We start from the raw sequence: 21,889 nt of genomic DNA, 5'->3' as shown, positions 1-21,889 counted from the left end.
TATATTCCCTGAGCAGATTTTAGGCTATATATAAAGTTATGGCAAATTGCATATCCCTTAGTTCTTGCATGATCTAGAGAGTTTGGCGAACTTGATATGGCGGTGGGGGATTTTATTTGCGAGGGGGGATGGTAATTACATTAGATTGGCGGGAAAGTGGAGGTGGAAGAAGAGGAGGCATCAAATTGGCTGTAAAAAGGGAAGGGGTGGGGGCAAAAAAGGCGGGAAAGGGAAATATTTTGGCGGGAGATTGGGAGGTCAGCAAACAAGAATGCATTTAAAGATTGCATTAGGATTCTACAATCATAGGCCCATACCATGCAGTCACACACAGGTAGGGATAGGTATCATGGAGAATAATTAGGATTCTATAATCATAGGTACATACCATGCAGGCCCACATAGGTAGGAATAGGTATCATGGAGAATAATTAGGATTCTATAATCATAGGTACATACCATGCAGGCCCACATAGGTAGGGATAGGTATCATGGAGAATAATTAGGATTTTATAATCATAGGCCCATACCATGCAGTCACACACAGGTATGGATAGGTATCATGGAGAATAATTAGGATTCAATAATCATAGGCCCATACCATGCAGTCACACATAGGTAGGGTTAGGTATCATGGAGAATAATTAGGATTCAATAATCATAGGTACATACCATGCAGGCCCACACAGGTAGGGATAGGTATCATGGAGAATAATTAGGATTCTATAATCATAGGTACATTTTCTTATTGGAACCTTATCCCTTATGAAAATATGATAGGCTCCTAGCAAAAAGGTTGGAAAAGAATTTTTTGCAGATTTAGGGAGAGAAGGGAGAAAATAAATTAAAACAGGAGGGGGGGAATATGTCAGGGGAAATTTTGGGCATAACAAGGGGAAAATTTGGCCTGAGGAATTTAGGCATAGGGGTTAATGCAATGCATCATTACATACAGATCATGGAATTTCCTATCATTTTAAAACCTTAGCAATACAGAGGATCCTAAGCTTGTTAAAGGGTGAAAATGTGGTGTGATTTTTATGTGTTTTAAATGCCTGTGGAACCCTTTATCTTGTCTAGGAAGGCCCATAGTTTAACATTCAACAATTCATACCAAAATTTGGGTTTTCAAATTAAAGGATTTAAAAAGTTTTTTTCTTCCTTTCTTGTTATAAGGCCGCTTAAAGGCATTTTTTACGGGTAAACATGTTTTTCTCAGGAATAGGGTAGGTTAATCTTAATAACAAATAAAAGAGAACATTAAGTAGTTTTTGAATTTTTGAACAAAAATTGTTATTTATCAAATTTTAAGTTGCATTTATTCATACTATTTTCATTAAAGCTTATTTCAAATGGTTATAACTCAAGTTTTTGGTGTATCTTTTTTGCTTTAAAACGTTTGGTAAAAAAAACCTATTATAATAGAATTTCACTTTAAAAATATACTTTGCTTATTATACAATATTCATGTCCTTTTTGTATGGTAGAATGATGTCAACAAAGCAAATAATAGTTAACTATCGCCGAAGGCCCGTGTTGACAAAACTGGAATTAGTTTTATGGTTTTTATTTTGATATTCGTGGAAAATTGTCTGTAATACGATGGTATACATGATTTTGGGTATTACTGAGACAAATTAAATTGTGAATTTAAACCCTGTGTAGAAAAGGACATTTATTTTAATTTAGTAAACTTCTCCTTCTAATTAAACATATATATTCCCAAAACAAAGTTTTCGGGGAAAGGGGATAGGACCATTGAAATAATTAATTTTCTTTAAAATATTAATTCCTATCATTATGCCTTTGGTAGCTTATATGTGAAAGAGTTAATGATTTTATAAGTGCTATTGCACTCTACCTTCCGGGAGTATTGCACAGATTCGACAGGGATCTAAAGGGATAAGACGATGGCCGATAAATTCATGTACATCCTCAATGATGTACACAAAATTGTCCCTTCTATAGATTACAATTTGGACACTCAACTAAATGAACCAACCAATCAGATTCAATAAAAGTTCCTAAGGTTTTTTAGCCCACGAATAAGAAAACGTTATTGTAAGACTTTGGAGACTGGTGAAATAAACAGCCCAATGTCCCCTTCCTCCATGCAGGTGACTAAAGTTATTAAATATAATAGTTAAGAGTAGAATTATGTATTAGACGGTACTGTGCTGTCCTACTGCTATTACAGAATATTTTTGGAACCAGCCTAAAATGCATTAATTCAATTATTTATGTTGTTGTGACCCAGTTGTTTTGTTGGGCGAGTGTCCAAACAAAACAACCACAAAGTTCGCGCATTTTAAATTTTTTTTGCAAAGTTCAAGTTTTTATGTTTTTGATTTTTTTCTGGAACTTAATTGTTAAAATTATTCATTTATATTTTTTGCTTTTTGCAGTTTTTTATTCATTTTTATGGAAACATTTTAATTAAATTTTGGAGTTGATTTTGGACCTAATATTTGTTTATCTTATTAACTATATACAGGGAACCTTATTCTAATAATCAAAGACATTTATGTCCATAAATAGCGCAACAATAACGAGGATAAAACATATTTTTTATATATATATATCCTTTAAAAAAGGTGGTAAAAATAGTATCAATATAATTCTCTAAAAAGCTCATAGGTTTAGGGCAATAAACACAAAAATACAGAAGGCCTATTTTATACAATGCCATCAGCTATGACGTTCAGTCTGACGGTCAAACATTCCCCTGTAAAGTAAAGAACAAGATAGATAAAGAATTAAGGGACGACTTTATATCCGACTATGGGAAAAGTCAGTTCAAGTTCTTAAGAATCTTAAAGGATAAGACAATGAACGATAAATATATGTAAATAAAACTAACCCTTCTGTTAGTTAACTTATTGGCAGTGGAATCTGCTAATTTGGTCCAAACCGAATAAAAAATAGCCCAAAGTTTTCGGCTATCGAATTAGATATACTTTTTTATAACTTAGGATACCATAATACTTTTTATTCCAATTTCCCCTCCCTTTCTAAAAATTACCAAATCATGGTCTAAACGAACCCTTTATAAAAGTACACATAGCCAGAAGGAGGGAAAGTACATTTATTTTCTGCAATGGTCACGGTGAAATAAGACAATGTTTATAGGTAGCACAGCAATGATTTTAATTTTTAATATAAAAATAAATTTGGCTTTTCTCTATGAATAAATTGACATAGAATTAGAAACCTCTGTAAACTATATAGCAGTAAAACTTTACATCAGATATAAATATTCACCGATCTAAAGGGATAAGACAATGGCTAATAAATTGATCAACTTACCCATTATCCAATGATGAAGTATGAAATTATCCCTTCTGTATATTAGATTTAGTGGTTGAAACGTTTAGATACTCAACAAAATGAACCTACCAATTAAAATTCAAATTTATTGAGCAAAATAATAAGAACACGTTTTATAAAACTTTGATGACTATTGTAATAAACATCCCAATGTCTCCTCCCTCCCTTAAAATATTTATAATTTTCAAAAAAAAAAAGGCTTATAAATCAAAAACAAAAGACGTACAGACCAAGTTCTATAAAAGAGTAGCTACGCTACAAAAATGCATTGTTAGTAAGGACCAATTTAGAGGCCTTTGATTTGGAAATATAATTTATCAAATTTCATTTTTTTAATAGTGAAGCTTTTTACATTTAGTGGTTGTCTGTATTTAGGTTGTAATTATGTATCAGTAAGTCAGGCCCATTTGAATACTTGCTTGCGACTAGTTAACTGCTAATGGTCGTTTTCCCTTATATATAATATTATGTATAAAGTTGGGATTCGCCTCTATGGAAGTTATCATCCTTCTCCTTTTATTTATTCATTTCAAGTTTCTACTTTTTTTATTACTAGTTTTAAAAAATATTGTTTAAAAAATGTTGTTTAATAATTAGCACAAGGACTCTGGTAGGAAATTGACAACTTATTCATACGTACTGTACAAATTCAATCATTACTTGGACTAATTTAACCAAATTAGGTTTTTTTTAGGTTTTTGATATTTCATACAACCCTCTTAAGTTATTCATTACAGTAAAATACAATTTTAAAATTTATTTACTGTGTAAATATGCATAAATATGACGTTTTTACTGACAATTATGTTGATTTTTACTCAAAGCATATATCTTGTAGACAATAAAATGATTATAACTTTCGTTCTATTTAAGATAAATTGATGAAATAAAAAGTACATTCAATTTTATTAAGCTGAAAAGTCACTTATTGATATTAAGAAATAATAAACCCCTTTGAGTGGGGGAGGGGGGGGGGGCGTTGAGTATCGAAATAAGAAACTAATGTAAATTTCTTTTCTACGGTGGGTTTTAATGATTCATATAGCAGCCAAACTATTTTAGGCAATACCCATTTGTCTGTCTGTCCCTCTGTCTGTCTGTCCTTTTGTCTGTCTGTCCCACCACTTGTCTGTCTATCTGTCTAACTGCCTCTCTTTTGGATTTCAATGAATCATCTAGCATAGCCTAATTGTAATTTGTTAATGCCTCAAAGACTCTCTGTTACTATTTACCTGTCCCTCTGTCTGTCTGTCTGTACCTCTGTCTGTCTGATCATTCACAGGTTCTCTATTGGATTTTATCTAATTAATTGTCTATTTTAGTAAAACTTTGAAAATTCTTCTTGCCCGTCTGTCTGTCTATCTACTTAGTTTCTACCCTTGGTCTAACAGACTTATTCACTTAATTTATAAAAAATTAGATTTAACTAATAATATGGTGGTATCTTGTACCAAGAGATACACAAATAACCTTGTGTTGAAAAAAACAAATAAAAAATGATTCAATTTCTTCTATGAAGAAAAGTGTAATACATGTTCCTTTATTCTCTTTGTACATCAAAAATATGTTTCAAATTTATAATATCAGGTTATATTCCATTAATTTATTAACAACTAAATTTTTTGACACCCCACTTATGACTTTTAACAGCCCCCTTTAACTAAAATCAAGGGTGATTTTATTAGTATCTAACCAAACCTACTTTACATAAGAAATTTATTACATTTTAAAATTTTTTTTATAAAAAGAGGATTGGGATATATCTCCCTCCCAACATTAACTTTAAAAACTATTGTAAAATATATTAAAAGTTATAAACATATATCTATCAAGATCATTAAAGGAATTAACTCAAGTTTGAGGGGGGGGGGGGGGGGCTTAATGCAACCATCTCGTAATCAATGCACAAATTGCACTTAGAATTCGAATTTTGTTACAAAACTTGGCATGAGTAATCCTTGGTACATCTATTTTCCCAAAATGGAACAAAAAGTTGCAAAAGTGACAGCTAACAGCTGGCAGCTCAGTCATTTAGCTGTTTTTGGGCTATATTCGGGGCGAAACTATCATTAATTGCATAGGAATCAACTTTTTGAAACATATTTTTGCTTTAAATATCCATTTTTAAAATTTCTTGTACCAGCTGCTAGAACTGGCTGAAAATGGCTGGGAGCGGCTAAGAGTATGAAGAGTATATAGGGCTTATAACATGTCTAGGGGTAGGTTTTTAATTGGTACTGAGCTCAAAAATACTCCTATAAATAGTGGGGGTCCATCCATTTGGCAGCTGGGACTGTTAAAAACCTACCTAGAGACACGTCACAAGCCCTATCTACTCATTCTACTCTTGGCCGCTCCCAGCTGAGCTGCGGCCATTAGCAAGCTGCCAAATGAATTTTTTTGTGGTATTTTAAAAATTAATAAAATAAAATTAATGGTCTTCTTATCAATAAAGGGGGGTTTGGTGCTGGAAGGTTGGCAAAATTGATATATATTGAGCTAAAATTTTTAAACTACCTGGTCCAGTAGTTACTGCATCTAAAAGAAAAACAAAATTAAATTTTTTTTTAAGTTAGGTAAGAAAAACTGCAAAAATGGAATTTGACTTTGCAGATTTCTTGCTACACCTTCATATGTTATTATTGAGACTGCTCCATTTTTTTGGTAAATTTCAGGTTTATATTTACATACTAGAATTGAAATTTTGTAAAAATCTTTAAAATTGAGATCACACAAAAGAACCAAAAAAACATTCTTTTTGCAGATTTCAAAAACTATGAAGTGCTCGTAAGTTCACAATTATTGCATCACAGAAAAAAATATTTAGCATGGGTCATTATTTTGCTTAAATCAACCACATTTTTACTGGGGGCAAAAAAATTTTCAAAATTTTTTCATGGTGGGATGATTTAATCTACAATGTATACTTTTGGCTGTTGACAGCTGTTCTCAGCCATTTTTGGCAGTTTTCAGCTGTTATGACAGCAAAATCTAGAAATTAAAAAAGTGTTTTTAGTAATATGTCCTTGTCCATGACATAAAGTTATAATGTTAATTAAGAAAAGTTTAATTCCATGGAAATATTCAATTTTTATATCCTTATAAGCCATTACCCAGCTGCCACTATTTTTGGTAGTATTTTTCAGCTCAACACCCCTTAAAACCTATCCCTAATGGATGATTCCTACGTAATTATTGCTGGATTTGCCCTGAAAATAGCCCAAAAATGGCTAAACAGCTGAGCAAACAGCCCTTAGCCATTACTTTTCCAATTTTTTGTTCCATTTTGGGAAAAAAAGATCTACCAAGGATTACTCATGCCAAGTTTTGTAATGAAATTCGAATTCTAGGTGCCATTTGTGCTTTGATTACATGATGGTTGCCTTAACCCCCCCCCCCCTTAAGCTTAACTTATTGTTAAATTTTGAAAAACAGACCTACTAAGGACTACACATGCCAATTTTCATAACAAAATTTGGATTAATTGATTATGGGATGGTTGCATTAACTCCCCCCCCCCCCTACATATGTATGAGAGTTTCCTCATGTCTCAATTTACTAATTAAAAGTTGTACAGTACAGTTGTACAGAATATTGCAAGATTTTTTTAGTAAAGTCTGGTAATTAATTTACCTAAAAATAGATAGCATAGAATTATCTGAATCAGTGACTTGCTTAAATACACCCTCCTTAAACACCCCCAACCCCACTTTATTTTATGGGGTGTAAATTTATTTCCTTTATACCCCCTTGGAATTTATAGAGGGGTGTATCTGAGGGTGTAGGCTCTTGTCAAGAGGGTGGACATGATTGGACACCTAGGGAGGTGTATCCATCCCCCTTTATTTTACAAGGGTGGTGTAAACAACCCCTATACCAACCTTTTGCACGCCTTTGATCTTAACTTTACTTTTAGAGAACATAAAGTTGTAAATTCAGTAACTATTCTACAAAAATTATCTTCCTAAATTGATACATGATTTTCAGGGTAATCTCCGGTGGACTAAACATTAAAATTTTATGGAAAAAAAGATATCTTTGGAACATGCATGTCTTGAAATTATCCCCCCTTTGTACTCAATACGCATTTTTAATTCTACGTGCGTCAATTTTGCGTTTAAAGATACCCTTAGTTTAAGCATTAATTTCTCCAAAAAATGATGAAAAAAGATAATTTTTTTTTTGATAAAATGATAAAAGTATATGTAAAATGAAATAACCAGCAAAAAAAATTACAAAATTACGTTAAATAGAACGAAAATTAGAGCGTTTTGTATGCCTTATAAAATGCGTATTTCTCATGAAAATTGTAACGATTTAGTGTCTTGAGTAAAATATTTACAAACTTCCCGCTTTTATAAGTAGCTAGAGTCTTTGTGTTAGTAACCAACCTTTTGATGATGCAACCTTTTCTAAAAGTCTCAAATATGCATGAAAGTTAGCAGGGCCTGTTAATGGACCAAGGCATGCCAATTACTCCTAACATTACAAATCTGACTTATTTTATATATATTTTTGTAAGTAAAATTATTTGATTTTAATTCAATAGTGTATCAAATCGAAACAAGTTTTGGCCCTTACATAAAGAAAAACATACACACAAACGAATGCAAACAAATAGACAGACAAACAGCCTTATAAATAATCATATCTTAAAGTACTATTTCTATCAGACACATAAATTGTAAAATATATTTTTTTTAACATTTGTATATGGCCTACAGAAGAAATTAGGTATATCAATAAATTTATTTTGATGTCACGTATCTAACATTGTAACTGTAATACTATTTTAACGTCTTCATTATACCCAGTGGCACCTGGAAACTAACCTATCACCTCTTGGACAAAAAACGGACACGTAGTACTCTATCCTAACTCTATTAACATTGCTGTTTTCCTCAAGAGAGTCCTAATGATAAATTAGTCGCAGCCAAAACAGGCTGCGCGTTTGTGCGCCTTATTATGTGCGTGTGTGTTTGCGCGCAAATCTGGGACAAGTGTTCTAAGATATCATTAGAAGTACAACAGGGATCTTAAGGGATAAGACACGAATGTACATCCTCGCCCCAATGATTATAAACAAAATTACGAAAGATACTAAAATTAGGTCTACAAAATTGGTTTTAAAATATCTGTCTTTGTCTGTGATTAGGGCGAAAAAATTGCATTAAGAATTTGTCTGTCTGTCTGTCTGTTTGCCTGTCTGTTTGTTTGTCTGTATGTTTGCCTGTTTGTTTGTCTGTCTGTTTGTCTGTGTGTATGTATAAGATAGAAAGAGAAATGGCTTCAAAGTACAAAGTAAGATATCAGATGGTTCAGAGAGAGAGAGAGAGAGAGAGAGAGAGAGAGAGAGAGAGAGAGATATATATATTATATATAGATTTATATTGATATATTTCCTATTAAAAATTGTAAGGTTTTTTTGTCTGTTCGTTAAGATCTCGCTAACCAGTGACGGTGAACGTTCTAATTTTAAGCAAGTTTTCTTTAGCTCCATGGATGGTTTTAAGCTATTTTTCAACCCCCCCCCCCCTCTCTCACTCTCCCTTTCAAATACAGAGCACCTAGATGCTAGGACCGCAACTGCTAGTCTTTATATTAAAGTAACAGGATGTCTCTCTGTCTATTTATCTAGTGAAAAAATATCGATATTATTCTTCTTTACATAGAAGCTTTCTATAGGTCCAGTGAAGGTTTAAAACTGTCTTACGGGATGGTGCCTTAAAGCTCCTAAAATGAAAACACCACTTGAAAAAAAAAGTAACAAAAGATAAGTGTCACTAAAAACCTCTAGGGGCGTAGATGTAGTAATTTTATAAAGAAATAGATAGATAGAAAGCTAGATAGATCCATAGATAGATAGATTGATATATTTGCAAAGTACGAGATGAATTGCGATTTTTTTCAGATATTTTATTATTTTAAGTTATAAATAAATAATTTTAATTTAGTTTTTTTTTCTTAAAATCAATATTTATAGGATCTTATTCTGATATTAACTATTTATATTTCTCTCTTTTTTTTATCCATGAATTTATATTAAGCAAAGCATTTCTATTTTTTTGCTTGTACTTCCTTACACAAGCTAATGTTTTCTAGTCCTTTTTATGGCCTCAAGGACCTCTAAAACAATGGTCCCTTAAAAGTTTGTCTGTCTGTCCCACTTTTAAATTTTGCATGTCAAATTTATTTTGGCTAAAAGCACTATGATATATAATTTCCAGTTTGGCTTCCTTATCCGCTGGATTAGAACCGGTTCTTAGCCATACTGAAAAATCATATATAGCATCGTATTACAGATAATTTTCTACAAATAAAATGAAAATCAAAAATTAATGCCATTTTTGTTAGCCCTGGCCTCAGGCCCCTCGTGAATACTTAAACTGGGTTTTTTTTCTTATGATTGTTCATTAATATCAGTAGAAAGCTGTATAATATACAATGCGATATATAACTATTCATGTATGTCTGTCTATATGAATTTTGCGTTTCTTGTTTTTTTTCTATAAACTTTCTTTTAAAAAGAAATAAATACATAATAAAAGATCGAGGAAAAATTTTAGCTTGCTCATATAACAAAGTTTGTTTTATAAGTTGTTTTTAACCCCGGAAAATAAAATAATTTCTATGCGATATGCTATTGAGTTATTGATGTACATCCCCAATGATGATACACAAAATTACTTCTTCTGTAGATTACAATTAGAGGTTTGAACATTTGAACACTCAAATTAATGAACCAACCAATCAAAACTCAATTAAAAATCCCCAAAGTTGTTAAGCCTACTAATTAGAAAACGTTTTTTTAAAACATTAGGGACTAGTGAAATAAATAGCCCGTTGTCCCCTTCCTCCCTGAGACCTCCCTTTACACCTAACTTCATTAAATTGATGGCACTTTTAACGCCCTCAATTTGTAGATATAGTCTGAAATACTAAATATATTTAAAAAGCTAGTTAACTAATGGATGCAATCATCCTTAGTTTATCAATAAAGAATGTTTAAGGAAAGATTTAAGGAAAAAACATTGGCGTTGATTATCATATTAAAACTTTACTGATTCAAATAAAAATGATTTAATTGTACAACAGAATGTCTTCATTATCTAAAGGTTGGCAAAGAGAAAAGCAAAATAGTCAATAAATTAGGTAAAATCTGGGATGTCTAAGCTTTTTATTTTTTAGGTTTGAAGGGGCAATCTAATGTATTTTGAGGGGGTTCAATTGAGGGGCCTGGACTTTTCTTGGGAAAATCAAAGTTTTTGTGCCTATTAGTTAAAGAGAGTCTAACTCTACAATTTTTTAATAAAACCTTCAAAGATAACCTGTATTATCCTTATAAGAATAAACGCCGTTTGGGTATAAAATATCAAAATCTAATGTTTTTTTTTTTAATTTTAGGCAATGAAGTTTTTGTCTTAAATCTTACACATTATTAAAGTCACAGTATGACTATAAAAAAGTTTGTTTTTAATCGCAGTATAATTATTGAAAGTACACAAAGTCTAGAAACTTTTCTTATAGCAAATTAATACAAATTCCATCAGTTAATCCCATTTTTAACCCAACTATTTAGTTTAATAATTTTATAGGGATTTTTTAGCTCGGGAGGTTGGTGGTACTATCACCCAAAATAGTTATTAACCTTCCCATGGCTTATAAGCTGTAAGTGAGAACCATATTGGTTCAGCGGTTAGCAAGATCCTTTGTTTTACACAGGCAGACAGAAAGACACACACACACACACAGACAAAAATCCTTTTACTTTTATATAAAGATTTTAATGTTGAAAGGTTTCGTGATTTTTCAAGGGGTACAAAAAAATTTCATAGATTTTTCCTTTTTTTGTTTGCACATTTATAAAAGCTTAAAGATTTGTATTTTCATCTTGTCTTATTACTAAAGTTTTTTTTCTAATGAATGAATGAATAACTATAGCTAAGTAATAGATAACTAATTTAAACTAACTAGCCTTAGCAAAAAATCTAACTTGATAGTAGATATATCAGATAAAAAACATAAAAATAATATTAATGGTCTAAAACCATTTGTTAACTACAGAGCTGTTATGCTTTATCAAATATACCTGATATGAAAATAAAATTTCTAAAATTTTCAATTTTATAAGTATAACAATTCAACAGCAAGCTAGCATAGGCAGAATTTATACTGTTTTAGTATGAAATTAAATCCTAAAATTAATAAAAGGAATATGGAATAAAAAACAGGAAGGGAGGGGACATTGGGCTATTTATTTCACTTGTCCCCAAAGTCTTACAATAATGTTTTGTTGTTCGTTGGCTCAACAACCTTGGGAACTCTTATTGAATTTTGATTGGTTGGTTCATTTATTTCAGTGTCTAAACGTTTCAACCACAAATCATAATCTACAGAAGGGGTAATCTAGTGTATCATCATTGGGGATGTACCTCAAAATATCGACCATTGTCTTATCCCTGAATAGAAATGGTAAAGGGAGAGAGGGAGAGGGCAAGAGAAGAGTGGAAGAGGAATAAAAACCAATACGTTGGAGACATGCAACAATTTCAGGCGCTATGGGTAAGGTTTCTTTTTAAAAGTCGTGTGATTAATTTGTTTTTGAAGATAAAATTTAGTACTATTGATGTATAGTTCTTACAGGCAACCAACCATTTGATTGCAAAAACTTTATTTCAGGGTCCTAATGGTGTCCAGTGATGAGCTGCGCCTGTTTTTACACCAAAGCAACTCCCGTAATTCCGTAATTTATAACATTTTTAATAATCCTTTATCTCTGAACGTAGTTTAAGTCTAAATGTACTTAGACTCGAACGCGATATAAATATGCTGCAATTAATTTAATAATGAATATAGAAAGTGTAGATGATCAATCCATTAATTGGATTAATGATAACACAATATATGAACTACTAGCGGCTTCGCCCCTAGCCTCTAGGGGCTTTGCCCCAAATGGTAATAAAAAAAATATTTTTGGCGAAATTCGTAAAAGGACCAAGGAAATCATCAGAAGAAGAAGAAAAAAAAAATGGGGGAGATTATTTTGTTTTGGGGAGGGTTGGGGGTGTCTCACCCCCCCCCCCCCAAAAAAAAAAAAATAGCCTAAAACCACCACAGGACCAGTAGGTATATTCTCTGAAGAGTAGAATCCGATCGGTTCAGTGGTCACCGAGATCTTAAGGGACGGACAGACGGACAGACGGACAGACAGACGGACAGACAGACGGACGGACAGACAGACGGACAGACAGACAGACAGACAGACGGACGGACAGACATCGTTCTACTTTGTATTATAGATATATGAGACAGCTATTTATAAAAAAAGTTCTTTATTTTGGATAAAGCTTTATATTGGGAAAATTGATTTAGTGTCTAAAACTAAAATAAAGAAAATTGACTGCTATAAATTCCTTTTTATGTTTGACGGATTTTTATGTCTAGATTGACCATCTAGAGCTATTATATTTATAAATTTGAATCAATTATTAAGCTTGGATAGAATGATTATTTACGATATGTGTTGGCTTTTTGATATTTATAAAAATACATGATTAAATCAATTAAAATTTCATATTATCGGTCTCTGTTACTAGATAGATAGATAGATAGAAATAAGGTTTTGTGACCAGCTATTCAATTTTATTGTTTTTTTATATATCAATAAAGATTAATTTAGTATCATTATTTTATTTCCTAGCGACTACGCCCCTAGAAGCCTCTAGAGGAACTTTTTTTTTTTTTTTTGGGGGGGGGGGGATTATCTTGATATAGTTTTATATTTTTCTTACTATATTTTAATCTTTACATTATACCTACTATCTTTCGTTTATTAAAAAATCAATGTTTTTCAAAAAAAAAATGGTTGACATTAAAAATGGTATTTCTTTCTTTGGAATTTTGTGTATCATTTGATATCAATAACGCACCATGATGTTAAAGGTTTGAAATATAGAACAAAAAAAATTTAATTTTATGAATTAAATACCCATCAAAATTGACGATTACCTGAACGTGTAGGAACCCGGATCCCCTGCAACAGGCTACCCCTCCCCGGTCAACCACCCCCGCACCTCCATAGTGAAGCAGGAGCCCAAGAACCCCAACTCCCCCGGGATGGGAGGAGGGGGAGGGCCGAGAGCACAACAGGGTTCCCCCACCTCGAGTTCGAGTATGCCTGCTAGGTAAGTCTTATTGTCAGTGAGTGGAAATTGAAGTTTGATATTTTTAGAGATACTTTGATAAAATACTAGCGGCCATGCTCATAGTAGACTCTTCTACTTTATATTTTAATGGTACCTTTCACAAAAAAAAAGTTATAAACCTTACCAAGACCTATGAGAAGTTAAGGATTTATCTTTTCGATGCATACTTCATGTCTTTATCAATGTATTTATCTATCCATCTGACTCTCTCTATCTATCTAATTATCTATCTATATCTATCTAGGTATCCTGTGATTACAACCCGGCCGTCATCCACGTTCAGTTACCCCAGCCCCCAGGGTGGACCCACAGCTGCTCAGTCGGGCGCGGGACAACAGAAACTTCCCGCGGCTGCTGCCCCCAATAACAACCCAATTTCACCAGTCGCTGACTTTAATAGGTGAGTGATTCAGGGATATAAAGGGAAAAGACAATGACCGATAAATTGTTGTACATCCCCAATGATGATACACAAAATACTCCTTTTGTAGATTACAATTAGTGGTTAAAACGTTTGGACACTCAACTTAATGATCCAACCAATAAAAATTTATTAAAAGTTTCCAAAGTTGTTAAGCCTACGAATAAGAAAATTTTGGTTTTAATGACCAAATTTCTAATATGACTGTTTTTTTAATTATGGCTTATTTTGCCCTTAATGACAAACAATTTTTTTCTGCAGGTACCAACACAACTCAGGCGGGGGTAGTAAGCCCTCCCCCGGAGAGAGTCAATGCAATTCCGCCATCTCAAGTCGGGAGGGGACGCCCGGCCCCACAAAAATTTGGGGGGCGGATGATCTGTCGGGACCCGCCCCCAATGTGGATATCTCAAGAGTTCAGGTAGGCGGTTGGTTTCCATTGTTAGGAGCGAAGCTTCTCTATTATTAATGTGTATGTCAGTCTATCAAGTGATTTTTCGGATTCTCTTTTTTTTAAAAGCTGACATCTTTATTTAAAGATTCAAGACCATGACGTTTTTGGCATTATTATTAATGTTAATTGCGTTACTAAAGTCAAAGTAGCTAAAAATACATTTTCAGTAATTTTCAAACATTTGTCATATAATTCTATAGCACATAAAAACAGCTATATTCAATAAAATTATCCTATTATATGATTTTTTTGTCTTGAGGTAAAGACTTTAATGACTACTGAGCCGATTGAAATATAAAGTAAAGGAAAGCTTCTCATATGTCTAGAGTTGGTTTTAGGCCCCGAGCCACCTCTTAAAATATAAACTTCTAGATCTTGGGATCGCAGCAGTTAGTTATATAAATATTATGACATTTGCAATATATTTGTTGGGGCAATAGAGCTGATAAAAGAGAGGTTCATTCCAGGGATCATAAGGGATAAAACAAAGACCGATAAATTTATGTACATCCCCAATGATAATACACAGTTACCTTTTTTGTAGATTACAATTAGTGATTAAAACTTTTGGACACTCAACTTAATAAACCAAACCAATAAAAATTCAATAGAAGTCCCCAAAATTGTTAAGCCGACGAACATAAAAGGTTCTTATAAGACTTTGGGGACTAGTGTAATAATTTTTTTATTCATTTCGTTCTTTAATCTACAATATTCTAGCTCTATTCTACATAGTTCAACTTTTGAAACAAGTTAAACTTGTTTAATATACAGAAATAGGAACTATTATTCTTATACACTAAGCTATAAAAATTTGAAAGAATTTTAATGAATATAATAGATTTGAAATCTGCATAAAATTTTAAGGAATTTTTATAAAATTCGTTTTTTTGTATAATTCTTTATCTATAAGCGCAAATACAAATTAAGTTAAATAATTTTGACATCTGTGATTGGTGGATTGATAACTATCTGCGCCCTGATTGGAGAAGCTGGAGTGACGTACATCATTCAACCAATTAGAGCGCAGGTAGTTTCCAATCCACCTATTGGTCAAAATTTATTAACTTAAATTGGATTTTCGCTTTTAAATAATGAATTATATAAAAAACGAATTTCATAAAAAATCCTTAAAATTTTATGCAGATTTCAAATCTATTATATTCATTAAAATTCTTTCCAATTTTTATAGCTTATTATACACAAATACGAAGCTCTACAAAGTAGTCAGAAATAATGAGCCGTGTCATGTTAATAGATCCATCTCTTTTAAGGGGTTTCCTTTCCCAATTCTCCTCTCATCCCTTATTTTAATGACGTCACACGGATCAATAGATCCATCTCTTTTAAGGGGTTTCCTTTCCCAATTCTCCTCTCATCCCTTATTTTAATGACGTCACACGGCTCAACAGATCCATCTCTTTTTAAGGGGTTTCCTTTCCCAATTCTCCTCTCATCCCTTATTTTAATGACGTCACACGGCTCAATAGATCCATCTCTTTTAAGGGGTTTCCTTTCCCAATTCTCCTCTCATCCCTTATTTTAATGACGTCACACGGCTCAATAGATCCATCTCTTTTTAAGGGGTTTCCTTTCCCAATTCTCCTCTCATCCCTTATTTTAATGACGTCACACGGCTCAATAGATCCATCTCTTTTTAAGGGGTTTCCTTTCCCAATTCTCCTCTCATCCCTTATTTTAATGACGTCACACGGCTCAATAGATCCATCTCTTTTAAGGGGTTTCCTTTCCCAATTCTCCTCTCATCCCTTATTTTAATGACGTCACACGGCTCAATAGATCCATCTCTTTTAAGGGGTTTCCTTTTCCAATTCTCCTCTCATCCCTTATTTTAATGACGTCACACGGCTCAATAGATCCATCTCTTTTAAGGGGTTTCCTTTTCCAATTCTCCTCTCATCCCTTATTTTAATGACGTCACACGGCTCAACAGATCCATCTCTTTTTAAGGGGTTTCCTTTCCCAATTCTCCTTTCATCCCTTATTTTAATGACGTCACACGGCTCATTTTTTCGGACATTTTGTAGAGCTTTACAGTTACTAAAACAGGACAGCCAAATATTAAAGTAAAAGTGAGGAAGTTTCTGAGACCCAAAAAAGAAAATAACATCCCAAAAATCAAAGCTTTAGATAATACATATTAATAGTATTTACCAAAGTAACAGGATGTTTGTTTACCGAAATATGTATCTAACTGCTGAACAGATATAGTTTTATCTTGTTAAAGGTCCCGGGAAAGTTTGGTTGAGGGCACCCCCTAAAAAATATTTTTTTTTCTATTTGAAAATAAAATTAAGGTGGTGGGTGGATAACCGCTCCCCCCCCCCCTTCCCTGGTCTCTTTAATAGCTATTTAATTAATAATGACTATAATTAAATTTCATAGAATATAAAGATATAAGCTATAAAATGTCAATTTGATGATATTATAGTTCTATTCAATTTGCATGATATAATTTTGTCAAATTTCTGTTTAAATGATTCAATTATTCTTAATTACATGTTATATGAAGTTATTTAATAATTATTTTTAAAATCAAAATTTGAACATGAAAACACATGGAATCTAGATTTTAAGGTGTAACTATTTTTTGTGTCTGTTTGTCTGTCTGACTGTCTTTTTGCTTGCGTTTGTGCGTGTGTTGAATTTAAGCTAAACAGGCTTTGCTAAAAGGAAATGCAAAAACGCACCCACACACACACACCCTCACACACAAACACACACACAAAATTTAAATGCATCGCCCTCCATTTATTTTCCCTGTTTTGAAAACCCTCCCCTCTCAACCCAAACCCTTTCCATCCACCCCATATAATTAAAATCTCTCTCTTATTTATTCTATCCATCGGCACCCCCTATACTCTCTTTCTATCTAGCTATCCATCTATTCGATATCCTCCTTTTAATGCATTTTTATATGCAAAGCTTTTGTATAGCTATCCGGTCTCCAAATTTCATAATTTTCTTTCATTTCTAACCCTAACTTTTTAAAAGTTTTGGTATTGCTTATTTTAAGAATATAGCCAAAAAAACAATATCTAAAAAGTTAAGGATATGTTATAGAAAATAAAAGATAAAAAGGTTTAATAATTTTAGCGTTAGATTCTTTTAAAAGATCTTATAGACCCACCTAAACACAACCTGCTAATTTAAAATTCACAAGTGGCTGCGCTCCTAGTATCTTGGAGCTCTGTATTCGAAGGAGTAAGAAAGAAGGAAAATAGCCTAAAACCAAACTTAGACATAAAAATTAGATAGCCTAAATCCATCAAGGGACCTATAAGACAATAGTTATCGAAATCTTAAGCGACTGACAAAAAAAACTTACAATTTTATGGCTTTTTTTTAATTTTTGTGCTTTGTAATGATTTGTCCTTGTGTCAGCTTCATGCTATATCTCCATGTCTTTCTTTTAATCCATTCAAAAACATATTTTTAACTTTTCAAACACAAATATATAATATTCTATATGTTTTTACTAGCAGACAATTATATTTTTAAAACTTATTGCTCTTCTGTTCTATTATTATTTTGCCTATATTAGCTGTTTTATATAACTTAATTTCAAGTTCTCTAAATGAATAGGCACAATGATCTAAAGGGATAAGACAATGGCCTATAATTTGATATACATCCTCAATGATTATACACAAAATAATCAAAAATTAGTGGTTAAAACGTTTGAACACTCAACTGAACCAACCAATCAAAATTTAATAAAAGGCTCCAAATTGTTAAATTGTTAAATTAATATTTCAAAATTCAATTGATCGTTTTTTTAAGGTTTTGTGTTTATTTGAAACTAAAATTCAATTATTTTTACATAAGGAAAATGTTGAAAAATAAACTAGTTTTTTAATAAACATTTTATCTAAAAAATCAAGACTAAAGAATTAATGAGATTCTTGACAAGAAAAAAATCAACATATTTTGAACTATTCCAGTTTTTTTAGTGGCAGTGCCCTTAGTCCAAGGGGGCTTTTTAGCCTAAATATCAAACGGATATATATTTATAATTGCAATTAAAGCCTGTGCCCCTAGGGGCCTTTAGGGCCACTGGGAAAAGGGGTAAGTCTTTTAAGTTTTAAGTCTACTAATGATTTTGGCTGTTTTTCTGCCCTTAACTTTTTGGAAAAGAGCCCCAATATGCTAGGGTCGCAGCCACTAGTAATAATAATAGTACTAAAGATTAACTGAGGACATTTGTTTTAGGTTAAAGAGGAGCTTCCCTCAGGCCTGTATGATGCAGCGGGGGGGACCACCACGAACGAGTACAACCATCGGGCGAAGGTGAACCTGTCCTACCCTGCCCCGACCAGTCTGGCCCCGCCCCTCCCTCGCTCCTCGGAGAGCAGCTACATGTCGCCCTACCACCACGCCCTCCCCCCTCAGGTCGGTGTAAGTTTCATTTTTCTTGTAGCAAAGCAATTCCACAAGTCCATGGTTAGTACGTCTGTCCGACCTTTGCTAATAAGTTGCTTATGACCAATTGTTATTGTCACCGTTTCATAACTTTGTTCGTATAAATTGTATCTATTTTAAACTACATCAATTTATCCGATATTGTCTTATCGCTTTAGATCCCTGTAATATTCAATACTATTTTTTTTGTACAAATTAATAATTATATGCTTTCCAGGTGAGCGTTCCCTCCCGGTGTGGTACGACAGGCGTGCTGACCTCCACCAGCATGGGACCAACCCTCCCCCAGCCCCCACTGCCCCCCACATCAACCGTACTGGGAAGTGGGCTGACCCCCGTCTCTGGTGCCGGACCACACTCTACATATAGATCCAATGTGGGACGGCCGCCCATGGTTGTACCGGGCACCGGCGATCCCGTTTCGGGAATTGCAGGCGCGGGCGGTGTGTCGCATAGCAATGTTAAAATCGGCCGGCGGCCCGCACATTTGCCAAAAGTTTTAAAATTTGAGGACCACACGCTGCCCCACGGCTGGCAGCGCAAGCTAAAACAGCGGAAGCACGGCAAACAGGCGGGCAGATGGGATGTGTATATCTACTCCCCTTGTGGTGTCAAGTTTGCGTCCCGCAAAAAGTTGAAACACTTTTTTGAGAAGAACAATTTGCAGTATGATGCGGAACAATTTGATTTTACTCCTTATGGCAAGCATATTGATAACAACGCGTCCGCAAGGCACCTTTCATCTGCCTCCTCAGGCAGCAACCGGCACAGCGGCAGCCCTGGAGGGGTCAGCAGCCCTACCAGCAGCGGATACCCATCCGGCTGCACGTCTAACTCCAGCAGCGACATGATGCTGCCGCTTGGACCAACCGGAGGCGGGCCTACATCCAGCCTGCACTCCGCCTACATGCCGCCGGTGCAGTACGGCGGATTTGACCCAATGATGGAGAGTCCTCCGAACGCCAACGCACGTGAGCTGCCCCACAACCACGTGCTGAACCTGTCCCAGAGTCACCTGCCCCACCCGCAGCCGACGCGCGGGCTGCACCAGCGCCCCGGACCGCCCCCCGCCCACGGATTGGTCGGCGGACCCTCCTTCCCCATGGAAATGGACAATCTGTTGAATGACAACCTGGGGTACCACCATCGTGCGTCTCGCGGCGACTATGGGGCACTGCATGATAGTCGGGGAGAGGAAGAGCACAGTGATGAGTCGCGGAGGGATGATTCAGAGCGCGGCTTCATGGCGACCAGCATGAATATTCTCTCCGACGGGACCATGGATATGGGAGGCATGGATGTGTACAGTATGTACGCAACTCATTAGAGATCTGTACACTATGTACACAGCTCATTACAGAATTGTACACATCTACCGTGCACTTCTGATTAGAGAATATATAAACCTGCCTATACCTTATTATCTAGATAGTTATATAGAAATATAAAAATATATATACATTATATTTGAAATGAACTTTTTTTTAAAAATCTCAGTGATCATAAAAATAGTCATAAAATGGTGTAAAAAAATGAAATATAAACCTAACAAATCAGCACTGGTTACCAATATATTAATATTAAACAGTTTTACATTTTTTGCCCGCGGATGAGAAATACACACACACACAGAAACACATCTTATTATTTACAATCACATTAATAACAGTTTACCTACAGTTTCAAACAAGAAATCATCATGAGAACAAAAACAAGTTGGGCATGACAGTGTTCTATGTAAAAAAAAATGTTTGTTATGCCATTTTAACCAACCTTTTTACAAAAATAATATGCCATGCAGTAGACAGTATAAAATACAGAGAGCTTAACCCTGCGGGGCCCTAAAAACTAAAATGATGCATGGATTAAAAGTATTTAAAATACAAATAAATAGTCAGGGTCAATTCAATATATGTAAAAACCATAGTGATAACAACAAAAACTGGTTAATACTGCAAACTGTCTAAAAGACACTAAATAATAAAAAAAAATATGTTATAGAAAAAAAATGAAAAATGACCTAAAATAGTGAAAATATTAACATTTTACCTGGTGAAAAAAAATAAAAAAAAAACACATAGAAAACCTGGTGTCTTTAATATTGGAGAATAAATCAAAATATAAATATGTATGATAGAGAGCCTCACATTAACAATATTAATAGTTTTTACTACAAACCACAATTATTGATAAAACTTTATATTGTTTTTTTTCTTATTAAAAAATAATGGTTTTGGGTCCACACCTTAAAAAATTGTTAAACTAAACATGCGATAGTTAAATACTTAAATATTCCTTTTAGATTTTCTCAAAAAAAAGTATTTTTCCATTTTATTTTTTACTGAAATAATGAAAAAATGCCTAAAATAGTTGCAACAACAACCTATAAACTGAATAATAACTAATGGAGAGAGAGACACACATACATATATATAAAAAAGCAAAGTTAAATTTCGCTCATAATTTCCTCTTTTTTTTACTTGAAAATAGTAATATTTAACACATTTTTGTATGAAATTTAATTTTTTTGTGCTTTTCAACAACATTTGTCAAAGTTTGACTTATTGATATAAAAATTAAAGGATTTATGTTTTTATTTTGGTAGATTTTTCAGAATTTGTTTTTACAAGATATTATGCTACAAAATCTGCAAATTTAAACAGGAACCTTTTCCAAACACCCATTAAAAGCTAATTGAAAAATTTATATATACAAAAAACTTATGTGGATAATATTTTGTTCGAAAAAAAAAATTTTTTGTATCAATTTGTCATAAAATAAGTAATATTTTCTAATGTTTAATTACCAGAAGCAAATTATTACAAAGAAGTAACTTGTCTGCTCATTACGCTACAATCACGCCTTACATTCAGTTATTTTCTGTTACACTGTCCTTATTTTACAACTGGCAAAAGAAAATATTTTTTTAAAATTTTCAAAAGGTTAAGGATAGAGGTTTTAAACTTGATTTTTATTAATTTTATACATGTTTTTAGCTTTTTTAACTAAAAATTTAAATTTTTATTATCGAATTTTTAT

At 33.4% G+C, this 21,889-nt stretch overlaps 1 protein-coding gene across 1 annotated transcript in view; it reads left to right on the top strand.

Annotated features, from left to right (window-relative positions):
- The window catches only part of LOC145323711 (uncharacterized), a 45,231-nt gene extending 24,346 nt beyond the window's left edge, over window positions 1-20,885 (top strand). Inside the window, exons 6-10 of the mRNA XM_080166179.1 lie at window positions 13,351-13,511; window positions 13,777-13,932; window positions 14,215-14,374; window positions 18,641-18,820; window positions 19,068-20,885. Coding sequence (XP_080022305.1) covers window positions 13,351-13,511; window positions 13,777-13,932; window positions 14,215-14,374; window positions 18,641-18,820; window positions 19,068-20,177 — 1,767 coding nt within the window. The 3' untranslated portion in view covers window positions 20,178-20,885. The remainder of the gene's footprint in view (window positions 1-13,350; window positions 13,512-13,776; window positions 13,933-14,214; window positions 14,375-18,640; window positions 18,821-19,067) is intronic.
- Window positions 20,886-21,889: the final 1,004 nt, after the last annotated feature.

The sequence above is a fragment of the Acartia tonsa genome, chromosome 7 (assembly GCF_053477335.1).
Source record: "Acartia tonsa isolate MP-2025a chromosome 7, ASM5347733v1, whole genome shotgun sequence".
Classification (NCBI taxonomy): Eukaryota; Metazoa; Arthropoda; class Copepoda; order Calanoida; family Acartiidae; genus Acartia; species Acartia tonsa.
The sequence above is the reverse complement of the archived record's forward strand: the minus strand, read 5'-3'. Positions and strand labels throughout refer to the sequence as shown.